Source organism: Pieris brassicae, chromosome 14 (assembly GCF_905147105.1).
Source record: "Pieris brassicae chromosome 14, ilPieBrab1.1, whole genome shotgun sequence".
NCBI lineage: Eukaryota > Metazoa > Arthropoda > Insecta > Lepidoptera > Pieridae > Pieris > Pieris brassicae.
This window is the reverse complement of record NC_059678.1, coordinates 309,099-323,513: the sequence shown is the minus strand read 5'-3', so window position 1 is coordinate 323,513 and position 14,415 is coordinate 309,099. Positions and strand designations below refer to the sequence as shown.

Below are 14,415 nucleotides of genomic sequence, written 5' to 3'. Positions count from 1 at the left end.
GATCGCACAGAGATTCGAGATCCGAACCGCATCATAGTGTGAATCGAGCCGTAGACTCCAACTAAAATATACGATTTAATGCTACTACATGACATCGTCTCAAATTAATTGCAGCTCTCTTCTAGAAAAAAAACCTTCCACATTCCTGCCTATAAGACTCGTAATCACGCTTCGTTTCACGTTCTTCACATCAACATCAACTATGCAGAAAACTGTACCGCACGGCCATACAACGACAACTATTTGAGGCACCGTGAATATGCTTAAGGAGTATTAAGAATATCCATAGGGCTGATCTTTCGAGAATGTTTGACCTTTTTTGTAGATATATCTTCATCATCATCATCTTTATGTATGGATGTAGGAAAAAAATATTAAAGTGCAAAGGCAGCTAGGCCATTATATTATCGAGGGCTGGATTCAGGGTATGACATCATCGCATTGGAAGCCGATAACTAATTTCGTTAGTACCCTGAATGTTAATAGCAAATATTTGGAAATAACGGAGTTATTAATAAAAGTAATCTTTACGTAATATTCTTAATGATTAATCAATTTGAATTTTAAATTAGATTTCGGCATTCATTATTGTTTTTAAAAATATTTCTGATTACAAGAATAGCAAAAGCATGGAAGAGCTTCTGAGCGCTTGGAAATGTCATAAAAAATATAAAACGAGCTTGGTGATTGAAATAAAGTTCTTCAATACTTGTGTACTGCCTATACATAGTCACAATAAAAAAAGCTATAAATAAATACTAACAACATTTGAAATGGAACTTAATTATATGCAAATAAAAAAGACTTCATTATTATAACAATCTTTAATTCCAACACACGATACAATATTTACAATGTTCTTAAACTACAAACAATAATTTAAAAAATGCTGGCATTTCCTCGCTGTATTATGATATTATTACGAGCTCGGGGATCGGATAGAAAATGCCGTAGATTTATTCAAGGGTTTATTTCTTGATAAATCAATGAGGAATTTATAACACACACAAAAACAGTCACTAATTACTTCACTTATCACTTTATTCGCACTTTATCGCTTCGGTGTTCCTCTCTTGTTATCGCATTCAAAACTAAAGGTGACTAGTCGCGTTTCGGCTCGCTTATATATCCCTGGGAATAATTCTAAAGAATATTCGAGAACTCTCTAGGCGGGCTTGCTACTGAGTAGCGATTGTACAATTCTAGAACGTCCGCACTCTTTGTCTCTTTCGCACGTTGTTCCGTCCTTGTCGTACGGCGTTCTAGAGTGCTCAGTCTAGTTTCGAGAACGTTCTGATTTTCTCTCTCTCTCTCTCGTATCATTTCGTCCTTGTCTCACACCTAGAAAGTTTGGTCTAGAATATTCCTTCATCAAAGGGGTATACCTAGGCCTGAAAACGCCTGAAAACTGCACCACTCTACTACACTTGTTCTGAAAAAAGTTGTCAGCTTCCTGAAAACTAGGGTAACATTATGGAAATTACAATTTTCTAATATGTGATTGACCCTCTCCTGAATCGGTCAGTAATCATATTACAGCCTGCTGAAAAGTTCTCTAACTAGTGGAAAAATCTAGAAACATTGCAGTCGACCCGTCTTCGTAACAATATTTATTCGCTGAGAAAACCAGCTCTATTGTGACCGGTACTACAAGGCGCCAATTTAAATTCTTAATTATCTGTACAAAAAAACAAGTTGGACGAAAGACTCTTATATTTGACCCATTTAATATTTTCCAAGGGAGGTCATTATTGTATTATTATTAGTTTCTGTTTATTATCTTAAAGTCTTGATATCTTAATCATTATCTCGTTTTGTTTAGTAAAGGTATTAATTGCGCGTATCTATTTATCCAGTGTTTCAACGCACGAGTTAACCGCTGAGTGCGCGAGACACGCCACGAGGTTCATATGTTTCGTATTTGCTAAAACCTTGAATTTATTTGTTAATACACATATTAGACGATTACGTCTCAAAGATATTACTAACAAATATACATTTTAGGAAGATTTCGTAAACCGCCATAATTACGTTAACCTCAAATTTGAACTGACAGCAAAACAGCTCTGTCGCAATACAAATATTTTAATCGTCCTCAAACAAGTAATAAACACGACTCGTGCTCCACCACGATGTATACCAAAAATTGTTACGCCACGGCTATAAAACTGTTCAATCACCTTCCTAGAAGTTATAGATCTCTGCCAGGTAACGCTTTCAAGGGGAAGGTGATGAAATTTTTAAAGGCAGAGTGCCTTTATATCGTTGGCGAGTATTTGACCATAGATTTGACACCGATTGTAAATAATTTAACTTTGACATTATTTTATGTTCTTAATAAGACATTGTAAAAATGTATATGACATTTGCATGCTTATTTAAATCTGATTGTGCGGATATTTGTAATTGATCGATCTAACTACTGTACCACCATCTTGGCAAATAAACGATTATTATTGGTAAATCCAAGAATTTGCTTAATAAAATCCCTTTCAGGATGAAATCAAATCAAAATCAAAAGTTTTTATTTCAAATAGGCCTTTGCAGGCTCTTATGAAACGTCTAGTTGCACGGCTCCAAAAAGTGGGTCTCATGGAGAAGAACCGGCAAGAAACTCCATGGACACTCTTTTCAACAATGGTTTAGCTTACAAAGACTCGGTTACAATAGTAATAATCGGCTGAGAAGTTTATATAATGCAAGGTATACAGAGATTCTATACAATGCAAAAGAAAATTGAGTTTTTACTATTAGTGTAGAATGAGATACACACACTTGCACAGCGCAAGTTGCCAGGGAAGCCGCACATGCAGAGATGAATTAGCGCCATACATCTTTATCGTCAACATAGTCTTGGATTTTATAATACGCTTTTTAATTAGGATTCCTTTGATGACGTTTTTGAACTTTTTAGTCGTAAGATCAGTTACACACTTCGGTAGCCTGTTGTAGAATCTGACACAATTCCCGTAGTACGCTCTTTTCTTGAAGGACCGGAAGTCGAATTGGTTCAGAAACACTTCAGTGGGCAGCTGGTGCATAGAGGTAGTAGGTCTGCTAGTGATTTTGGCCAACGATTTGCCGAAGCGTGTCAGTAGGCGTTTCCTATATAAAATGTTGTCTGAAAACTAAACTGTAGGAGTTTTAGGATTGAATATTATATTATACTAGCTGCCCCCGCGAACTTCGTTTCTCCTTAATGTGGTTTTAGTCAGCCTTAATACCGTGACACGAAACAATAATTTCACTGTATTATCGTCACTATAATTTGAATTTGATTTACACGTCGGTCTAAGTAACACGTGGTTGGCTATGCTAACACCAAAAATTAAAAAAATTGAAATAATTGAATTTCACGATATTTCGTTTACTACAAAATAAATTTAATTTATAGTTTAGCCTCAAAATCACGTGGTAATCATGATATTGAATTGTAGCTTATATGACACGTTTGTCGATTTACCATAGCAGTGCCATCTATTGATTACTTACTCAATCCAGTCGAAAAGTATAGACATCTGTTAGAATCTTTTGGAGTTAACAGATAATTGTGACTGTCAATTAATTATAGACAAATAATTTGTAATAAAATAAAATTGCGACTATAATTAAAGATCTGAGCTATCCTATCTCTGAAGTTGGACCAGACTACTCACGATGTGACAATTTAATTTAAAATCGGTTAAGTAGTTTAGGGGTCCATCGCGGACAAAGATCGTGACAGGAGATTTATATGTATTGAGTGCATATTATGTAATGTAAATACCTATTGAAGTTCTATGCCTTTATTTTGTGACTGTACTTGTGTTATTTGTGTATTGACAACTATGGAATTTTAAATATTTTACGTTGTGATTAAAAAATATAGATTACTGTAGTTACTTTTGTGATCAAGAAAAAATATACACGTGACTGATAAATTTAAAGTTATAATACTCTATAGGTTATTTATTTATCAATACCATTGTTAAATCAGAAATACAAGATATTTAACAAATATAAGTAAATATAAAAGTTATAATTATAGGAGTTTCCTTTGATTGCGAAGAATATTCTTTTTTGTATATTTATGAGTAACGCACCTAAAATAAAAGGAAATATAATACAGATTGTACCTATATAAATAAATTTTACTTGACAATTCCTTTTTCCATACGACGGTTTGTGTCAATGACATAGCCGGAAACATTTATTTCTTAACGATTCTAGAGCTTGGCTAATATAGACAATAAATTAAGCTCTTTACTAATAAAAGTCTGATAATTATACGTATTATAAATAGATTGATTCGATATATATAACATTTATTATTATACACTTTCTAAAAAAAAATATTGCGAATTTCTTCAAAGAAGCTATTACCAAGCGTGAACGGATTATGTAAAAAATTAAATACATATATAAACAAACTGTTACAAATGTGTGGTTATATAATAAAAGTTGATAATTTAGAAATCAAGTTGCATTCACTGAATTACAAAACGGCGAGAGGTTCAAACATTCTAACTTTTAACAGTTTAGTTAGCAACTCATTTTGACGCACACCTTTTTAAATTAGCGTCGAACAATGTCAAATGTCAATAAAGCGCGCGAAGTTTAATCGACATACAAATATAGAACTTGACGAAGGAGGGTTAGTGTTGTGCTAATTATCACTATGAAGGTTTTATTTGCTTTGTTAATGGTGAGTCGAATTTGTTTTATGTCAAATAATTAAGAAACCTAAGGCCAAAATAAAGAAATGTAGTGTCGTTTTCTAGGTATTAATATTTATCTTATTTACATACAATATACAAAAATAAATATTTTACATATATAAATTTTTTCTTGTTCTATGATGCGGCCCCCGTCCGGGAGAAGGCCTTTTTTGGTAATCTACCATCTGTATAACGGGCTGCGTGCCCTGTCCATCTCCATTTGAGTTGTAGGGCATGTTGCTTAGCATCTATTATTTTTGTTTTACGGCAGATACTGTCACTTTTCTGTTTGTCACTTAGTTAAATTCAAATTGTTAGTTTAAATAGTTAAGTCATTATCTGTAGCTTAGTTAATTTGAAATATCCTGATACATAATCTGTAATAATACATCCATCCAGTCCCTACGGACTCAATCCAATAATGTATTTAGTAGTCCGCACTGACACGGCATCATATACATAACACCACAGGTGTTAGTTAAAACCTCAAAATTCTACGAAACGACACGACAGATTGTTATGAAATTTCACAAAATTTTTGGAATGATATGTCGGATTTTTACCGCTAAGTAATAAGAGTGATCTAAAAGTTTTATAAGAATAAAGATTAATAAGAATTATCCTACGACCGATTTAACGCAGATGACACCGCTGAGCACGCCCAAATAATAATTTTCATTTATATAAGATGCAATAATGCGTTTCGATACTATCGGACACCCTTTTTACGAGCAGGGCAGCAACGATTAATAACCACGTTGTTAACTGTGCTGCTCATCTATCTGCCCATAGACTCCTGCAACTACTCGACAGTTAATTACGGGCCCAAAAGGTGTTAAAGTATTCCACGGGGTGATGGCCTCTTTTTAAAGCCCTATAGCCACAGAGATTTGTCGTGCTCGCTGCAGTACAGAACATAACATAATAGTAGTATATTTTTAAAATAAGTTCACAAATTTTTGATGGTCACATAAGAATCGTTTCCCCTTATATAAAATAAAAGGGGAAGCCATCAAACGAACTTCACCGAACTGGATTATTTTAGTATTTGTTATTCTCATACACGACGACTACATGAAGAGAACCAACAGGCACACAGACAGAAGAAATAGAACGGTATAATAGCGGTAGCAGGAAGCGAATGGAAGAAGAGAGCAAGACAGAGATAGTTGGAAAAGCTGGAGAAGAACAATACCCGTGGTTAACAAGATATATGTATACCTACAACGAATCTAAGCTATATATTTTATTTTTAGCTAAGGAGCTGGTATGATTTGCTCGTGTTTCTTATTGATAAGAATTAAAGTTCGGATCAATACGACAAAATTTATTTAAATTTCTTAATGAATTAATGTCGTACGTTCTGCGTTTTTAAGCTACAGTTGTGTACATTTTTTTATAAATTGTGACCATCAGACTTAAAGGCAAACACAAGCAAATGATATAGTATACCTGTTTTTTTTTAATTTTTTTGGAGCCGTCAATGGACAAGGAAGGACCATGGTGGCAAAGGTGGTCCTTAATATTCCTTATCGTATAATTGTCGCTATTAAAAAGTCTATCACAAGCAAATCATATATATATATTTTGCTCATCAGCTATTTGTAATTATTGTCGGTGGCGGATGTACATACTCGTAAATTCAAGGTATAATAGACTGAAATTTTTGCCGCCTGTTCCGCCAACAATTTCGTTGACATTGCACGGAAAATAATTTTTGTATCTGATTTTTGAGCTCAAAATTTTACACAAACTATGCAGTTCGCTGCCTCCAACCAGTAGTAGAAATGATATGTATGGATATAGGAAAGATGGAAATATATTTTCTGCAATTTCATTATTTTCACTCGTACAAAGTGTAAGCTGAGGGCCTAGGGGTGGCAAGTTAGAGGGTAGAGGTGAGGTGAGGTGAGGTGAGAGGGTGGCAGGTTGATCTTCTGGAAAATATCAGACAACCGTTATTCAGAAATCTTTGTGATTTCTATGAGGTCAGAAAAAAAAACTGCCACCCTAGTCTCCAGCCTGCTGGTAAATCAGTCAATGATTGGGAATTACACGGGCCAGTATCATTAATGTCGTACAATAAAAACTTCAGTATATTTACAAATCTATTTGACTATACATAATATAATACGCATTTATGCTGACTCAGCCATTATATAAGTCTCAGCCTTGTCTGATTCAATCAATTACTTCGTTTCACAACTTTTTAGTTTATCTTTTAATCTTTAGATATCTTAATTCTTGGAATTGGTACTTGACATACTTATTTTTTATTTTAATTAATTGCCTTTTAATCATGAGCCTGAGATGATGATATTGTACTTCCAATGGGGCAGGCTAATTTTTATATAGTCACGCCTGTTTTCCAAAGGGGCAGGAACCACGGATCTCCACTTGCTACGGTTCAGATATACACTCGATAGAGAATTCACAGCGATATTGTGTATATGTTGTGTTTAATATTATATATTACTTCCCCCGCGAACTTATTTATCCTTACTGTGTAAGGAGTGTACCTTAATTAGCCTACCTTTAGTACATACCAACATGGAACATTTTGCTACCCCAGAAACTATTCGGTTTTCCAATATGAAAGCTTTTTAGGTTTTTCTGTGAATATTTCTCTATATAAACCTCAGAGTTCAAGTCATAATTTCTTAATTAACAAATAAAGTATAGAGGGGCTGAAGATTAAGGGTTATATGTATTTTTGTATGTTGCATCCTAAAAAAATGAAAATATTTTTTTTCAAGAAGAAATTTTTAATGTAGCCGATTCTCAGATTTACTGACTATGCATAAAAAACATCATAACTATCGGTCAAGCTGTTTCGGAGGTGTATGTGAACGAACAATGTGACACGAAAATTTTATGTATATAGAGATTAGATTTGATTTTTCCTCGACATTATCGTTTTGGCATAGTCTGTAAGGATAATGTATGTAATTCTGTTATTAAATGAATAAAAACCTCTCTCGCTTCGTCCACTTCCTTGTCCCTGTCCACATTCTTCTCTAGTCTTGAATTTGGTCCAGGTAGGTACGACAAGGCTACCCGATTTCCTTGACTATACCATACTTAAAAACGGATAAAAAGGAAACTAAAACAAATTTAAAAAGTTTGATCACCTTTAATACTGGCATTTTTCGCTGTATTGCGATACTTATTCGTTGAGCGAGGAACGCCCAACTCTGTGCTCTTGAACCCTACAACCCTCTACTCCAAACGGAGCAAAGTCAAGGTTGGCAAATATATTGAGTTTAAATCGTATTACTGAATAAGTTTCGCGTATTGTTACGCACAACGGTAGTCCATAATGAGCATCTAACTGCGGAAATTGAGTAAATAATACAAATTTTCGCGTAATCTTTGAACATTTTACGGATGTACGTAACCTTTTACGAGTGACCTGAAGCGCACTCGACAATTTGAAGTGGAAATTTAATTGAGTTTGACCTAGAATGTTTTTTAAACGAGTGGCTTTAGTGTGCGACACACAGAGGTCGTAAGTACGAATGTCGTGCATTGATGGACTTTTCTATCTGTGTCTCACTCCAACATCGATTCAACTTCTCTTAGTTAGTGGAGAGCTATCCATTCAAAGTTTTTACAATAACTTATCATTAACTCGTACTCATCTTTCTGCAGTACACGGTTGACTAAAAGCAAATATCCATTTTACACGCCTGATTCACGTTTGTGCTCGTCGTTAATTGTTCCTGTTATTTTTCTGTAATGTCGCTGTTGACCTTTACAGCTCAACTCGGGCTATTTTGCTGAGCTCAGCCGGAATAGGCGTTATCCCGCAAACTGCAGGGGCGTCTCCTGAGAGGCTCGGACCTCGGCTCAGGCCGCATGGTGGTCAATCGCTTGAAGGGTAGAACGGAAGCTAAAGGCCGTTCTTTACCCTAATGTAATCTGATGCCTTGTCGAAGTGACGTGTGGACTGGTCCTGTTAACAGATAGTGTCTCCTGTCTGAACTCCATGGAGACCTTTCGCCGAGTCGTTTTAACAACCTCATCATGATGTGTTTGCCCATTAAAGGGCATAATGAGTTTTTTTTGTTATTTATGTGTGTTCAGATGTAAGCTTTAAAATAAATACACAACTTTCTTTACTAAGTTACACAATGAGGAGTGGCTTAAACAATTCGTTATGCAAATTCAAAACAATGCGTCCACCTGTAGGTGTGTAGACATAAAAAGCAAAGTATTCGGCATTAACCTCTGACCTCACGAAGCGAATATTTCATAATGTCATTGTAAAGTTTAAGATATAATGATATTTAAATATAAAAAAAATGTTTTATTAATAATAAATTATGTATTAGGTTTCGATAAAACTTTTAAAATGTGCAATTTACCTAATTTAAATAATTATGACATAAGTAAACTTTAGTTATATTTATTGACAAACTTGTGCGTTTTACTTCCTAAAAGGCCGGCAACGCGCTGCGTACCTTCTGGCAGCCTCCTTAGGTGTTCATTAGGTGAGCCTCCTGCCCGCCTGTAAAAAATACACATTTTCCTTCCTCCTAAGCTAAAAGCACGGGGCTCGGGCCTATTTTTCAAACATCAAATTGTAACGATACAGACGTAATAATTATTTTAACGGCTAAATTATACAGATTTTTTTTAAATATATTTTTTTATTATCCATCAATAAATTATTATCTACAATATGTACTTGTATTGTTTATAAATTGCTAAATTATTCAAGAATTATTGAATGCCTAACAGCTAGCAATCCGGTTTCGATTTCGACAAATAAAAGACAATAGAATGTTAGGGAATTTATGAATCGCGCATTCGACTTTATTTTACTATGTTAAATATAAATCTCGTAAACGAATCGAGTAGAATCAACAAGGAGCATATTTTAGAAGACAACCTTACCTAGCGGCCCCGAGAGACGTTGTACTGTCTTCGTATAATAAATTAAAATTGCTTTATGATATACAACATTCTTTGTTTTTCTGGCGCGAATATAAATAGTTTTGTTGGTATTCCGACATGGGAACAGGCCATATGAATTTTCAAGATTAATGCCACAAACAATTAGCGACTGTAAATGTTTTACATGTATTTTATCATTATAATAACTCCGGTCGAAGCATTTGTTTATAACGATTTTCCTGTTTTTATTTCATAAGAACCTTCTTCCGCCAATAACAAATACACCAAAATAGGAATTAGCGAAATCGGTCCAGCCGTAGTCTCGTGGGGTGCTGTGCTACCCAAGTTTGCTCCAAGAACTGAGTTTGACCTATGGGGTATGACGGCGAAGCGCTAGGTTATTTGCGATACCAAAGGCAAGAACAAGTCTGTTGCACATATCCCCGTCATCAAAGACGTTGCACCTACTCACGCATACAATACTTATATGTTCGCAGAGTGAATCGCAATATCACAGTAGCAATATTGCATTTAAGATGTGTTTAATGTTTTTCTGGACATTATCATATTTTTAAGTCTTCTTCAAATTTATATAAATCTAAAACTTTAGATTTCCGAGGCGGGGGAGGGGAAAAAGAAAGATTTGTTAATGTCTAAAGAATTTGTCATTAAATAATAAATATGACGAAAATTAATACAAATTATAATTAATTTTGTAAGTTTATTTCTTCGATATTTACATTATTCGACGTGATTTCTATTGGCAATGTTGTGACTAAAGCATTATTATAGGTAAAATATGCAATATAAGTTCGTGTTTCAACATTATTTAAATAGGTATCTTGCAAAAATAGCATCTATTGTCGTTCTATTGTTTCTACGTTCGTACTTTCTCACTCTCTCTCACTCGGTCTTGAATTGAAGAGCGATTGGCTCTCTTCCTTTTCTTCGACAAAAACGCTGTACATCTTCATGACGTTACATCCGTAAAAAGTTACCCTCATGCACTTAAAGAAGTTTCACTTCAAAAATATACAATCGGTTAGGTTAAAATTTTCAACGATTTCTTGTAGCTAAAGATCGATCCATGGTCCTGGCACAGTATTGCATACGGGCCAAAGTCAAGGGAACACAGTTTTTATGGATTACCTTCAAGAATATTTTTGAAGGATGGTCATTGACTTAGGGACGTCTAACAATTTGATATTTTTATTATTAACTGTTTACTTTCCCTAATCTATATTTGCCTTAACAAACGACATGTTTTGGGCCTAAGACTGCAATAAAATAACAGAGAAATGGGAATTTATTTAGTAGTTTCGAGTGCTTTTTATCCATTAGCGACAGCACATGTTTCATAGATTTCAAATTATTCATAGATTTTAACTATTTCAGTTGACTGTAGTGACGCAATGCCAGGAAGAAGTGATATTACGAAACGATTTTGACAGTCCAGGTCCAGATGGAACCTACCGATGGGCGTTTCAGACAGGTAATAACTTTTTTTATAGCACAATCATAAACAAATGGGTTATAGATCAAAGAATACGTTAATAATAAACGACAATTATAAAGTATTTACAATTTTCTTAACCTACATAGTTACGCGCTTCCGAAAACTATACCCTTGAAATCCCATCTCATAACTCCTCCTATCTTGGCGATTCCTTTATGGTCTCTGCAGTGAGGCTATGGAATTCACTTCCCGTCCCTATTCGCTTAGCTCCTTCTCTATCTTCGTTTAAATTTCTTCTGTACAAACATTACCTGTCCATCGTATCCCTAACTTTCTTACTAACCACTAACTGACGTGAGACTGATCTTAAATTTTCGTGATTCATGTGCACTTTTTACTTTTCATGTATACTTTTTAAGTTTTCTTTTTGTTCCTGTTTAGTTTTGTATCAACAACTATGTATAATATGTATTTTTGTACTTCTTACCTTACCTTATCCAATTTAATACATTTTTTCTCTTCTCACAGTGGTTGCCTGGAAAAGATCGCACGAAAGCGTTAAGGCCGCCAGTTGCCTTCCTTTTAATTTAATTATGTTTACTTTTTATATTATTTGCAACAAAGTGTTAATAAATATAAAATTAAAACAAATTTATATAGTTTGATCCCTGTGACAGTACCTTTAATGCTGGCAACATTTCCTCGCTGTATTGCCATATTTATTCCTTGAGCCAGGAAAGCACCAGCTCTGGGGTCACCAGTACTATCTACCAGTCGCCAACTTAAACCTTTAATTAGCGCCTATGCGCTATAATATAATTATGATCTAGTTTGTACTAGCATTACTATTGCCACATATTGACAGGTATGTCTAACAGCCTATAGCAATAGTATATTTCATAATATATTACCGTAATCAGCACCGTTACAGAGCAGCCTTACTGAAGGCAAAATAACCAAGTGCAGTAGAATGGAGTAGGTCTCGATGCTCTATACAACAAATACCTATAATAACTATATAATAATGACGCCATCTAACATCAAAAATTTGGCGTAACTCAATCTTCCTTATACCATATCGGACACATGAATGGATGCCGAGATCTAAGAAACATTAATTGCAATTATTTCCTATTCACCTTCTAGATGGTGGTATATACCACGAGCAGCGAGGGTCTCTCCAGCCAGCTGCCTCAGGAGTACCAGCTCTGGTTGTAGAAGGGCAGTACCAGTACACCGCTCCAGATGCACAGGTTATTGACAATCCGATTTCAGACTCGTTGCTTTGTACACGATAACCGTTTTCGAGTCCTCGATTTGCGATTCGTATAGTTCTGTGCGATGGGTATACCACATATGAAACATGAGTTAGAGATTGAGATTGTAAGCGCTGCCTAAGTTTTCGATACAAAAGGATAAGTCAAAGTCAAATCATTTATTTCAATTTGGCCTATTAAAAATGCGCTCTTAAAAATTCATAATTACAAGTTAAAACTATTAAACATAAAAATGACTAGTTGCCCAAAAGGTCATATGGAGAATAATGGGCAAGAAACTCCATACTCTTTTAATATAGTTTTAACAATATTTTTTATACATTGATTTGATAATTATATAAGACCATGTACCTAGAATGGAAATAAAAACCTAAAATAAAAGCTTTATTCAGCCATTAAAAAATAGCTCTAGGTGACTTCATACTTCGCGCTCAATTTCACTCTAAGAGTAGAAGGAAGCACCATCTCGTGTACTTGAACACTGTAAATAAAATTGACCACCGTTAGCTTAGCATCTATAGCGACCTTCAATCTACTACTGGCTACTGAGAACCGCGCTAAAAAGTTAAGTTAAAGTTATTTTGACATATGTATATATAAAACTTATATTACTTATAACTATACCTTAGCCATTGGGACCTTCGGCCAGTCAGTCAGTGCTTAGACTGATTGAGGAGCCTCCCCTTAGGGCGGAGGAAGATCAGCCCCTATATATATATACAGTATTGGAAACCTTAGATCTCTGAACATCTTGATTCCCCATAAATGTGGGAGAAAATCCCCCAAGTTGGCATTACTGTACGTGTTGTGTGTTTCTACTTAATTCGTTTGAATACCCTTATAGCGATATTATAAAATAAGTCCAATGTAAAGATTTAAAATTTTATTTTACAGTTGATCCACGTATTCTACCGAGCAGATGAAAATGGATTCCAGCCAAAACTTATTAAGCAATGATAGATAACCGCCATTTTTTGCATCTGTGTAACTTTAGTTTGTTCTTTATGTCAAATGTCAAAATGAAAGTCTGTAACCGTTTGATTTCCATAAAAACCGGTTCATTATTATTTTGCTATGTGATAATTATCATTATTTAACTACAACCTGTATCGCGGTACATTGAATAAAAGTAATAAAAAACCTTCCAAGAGTATTTATAGGGAATATGGTTGTCCCTCCACAACTCAAAGACTACTTATCGAATGTTAATCTTGCAACTGTAATTAAAATCGAGCGATCGATCGAAGCTTTGTATGGCTTTTAGTTTTCAGGAAATTTGTGAACCAATAATTGCAAAATTTAGCACATATAGCTGGCAGGCTAAATTGAAATATAACATATATTGTACAATGTACCGCGATACAGGTTGTAGTTAAATAATGATAATTATCACATAGCAAAATAATAATGAACCGGGTTTTATAGTTCAAATATTGTCAAATTCCAACTATAGATCAGTTACAAATGCAGTTTTAAGCGCAATACCGTGGATAGATTGTCTTTAAATGATTTGATATAAAATGTATTTACATTATAAAATATATCTAATATTTTATTGAAATTGTATGGCAAAGTAATATTTCCGCTTGTGATGTCCATACAAATTGCATGGGAGAACGGGTTTGGGGCCCCAGTACAAAAAATAGCTATAATTGTTGTTAAGAAATAAATATATTAAGCATAGCTATTATTTCGTGTTAACTCACATAAGTAAAAAATTAAATCGATAAAAGTGTATTATTTAATCCCGTATCTATATATACTGTACTCACAGTGGTTGACTGGAAGAGATCGCTCGTAAGCGATAAGGCCGCCAGTTGCTCTCCTTTTGATTTAATTTTGTTAATTTTTTTTGTAGTGTAACGAAATGTAAATAAATAAAATAAATAATCCCATATTCCAACCTAAATTATGTTTATAACCTATTTATTTTAGAGGTTATAGTATAATATATATGTCGTATAATGACCACCAGAAAGCTAGGACTGACTATGTGAGGGAAACTTTTTTTTTAACATGATAGAAGATCATTTACATTCAAAGAAATTCGATTGTAATGACACCTACAATCCGAGACTCACTGCGA

General features: G+C 34.4%; 1 protein-coding gene across 1 annotated transcript; it reads left to right on the top strand.

Moving 5' to 3' along the window:
- Positions 1–4,607: 4,607 nt before the first annotated feature.
- LOC123718104 (larval cuticle protein LCP-17-like) lies at positions 4,608–14,003 on the top strand. The gene is made up of 4 exons (XM_045674487.1): positions 4,608–4,684; positions 10,992–11,088; positions 12,199–12,305; positions 13,224–14,003. Exons 1-4 carry the CDS (start codon positions 4,658–4,660, stop codon positions 13,284–13,286), a joined length of 294 nt encoding a protein of 97 aa, XP_045530443.1. The 5' UTR covers positions 4,608–4,657; the 3' UTR covers positions 13,287–14,003.
- The last annotated feature ends 412 nt before the right edge of the window (positions 14,004–14,415 follow it).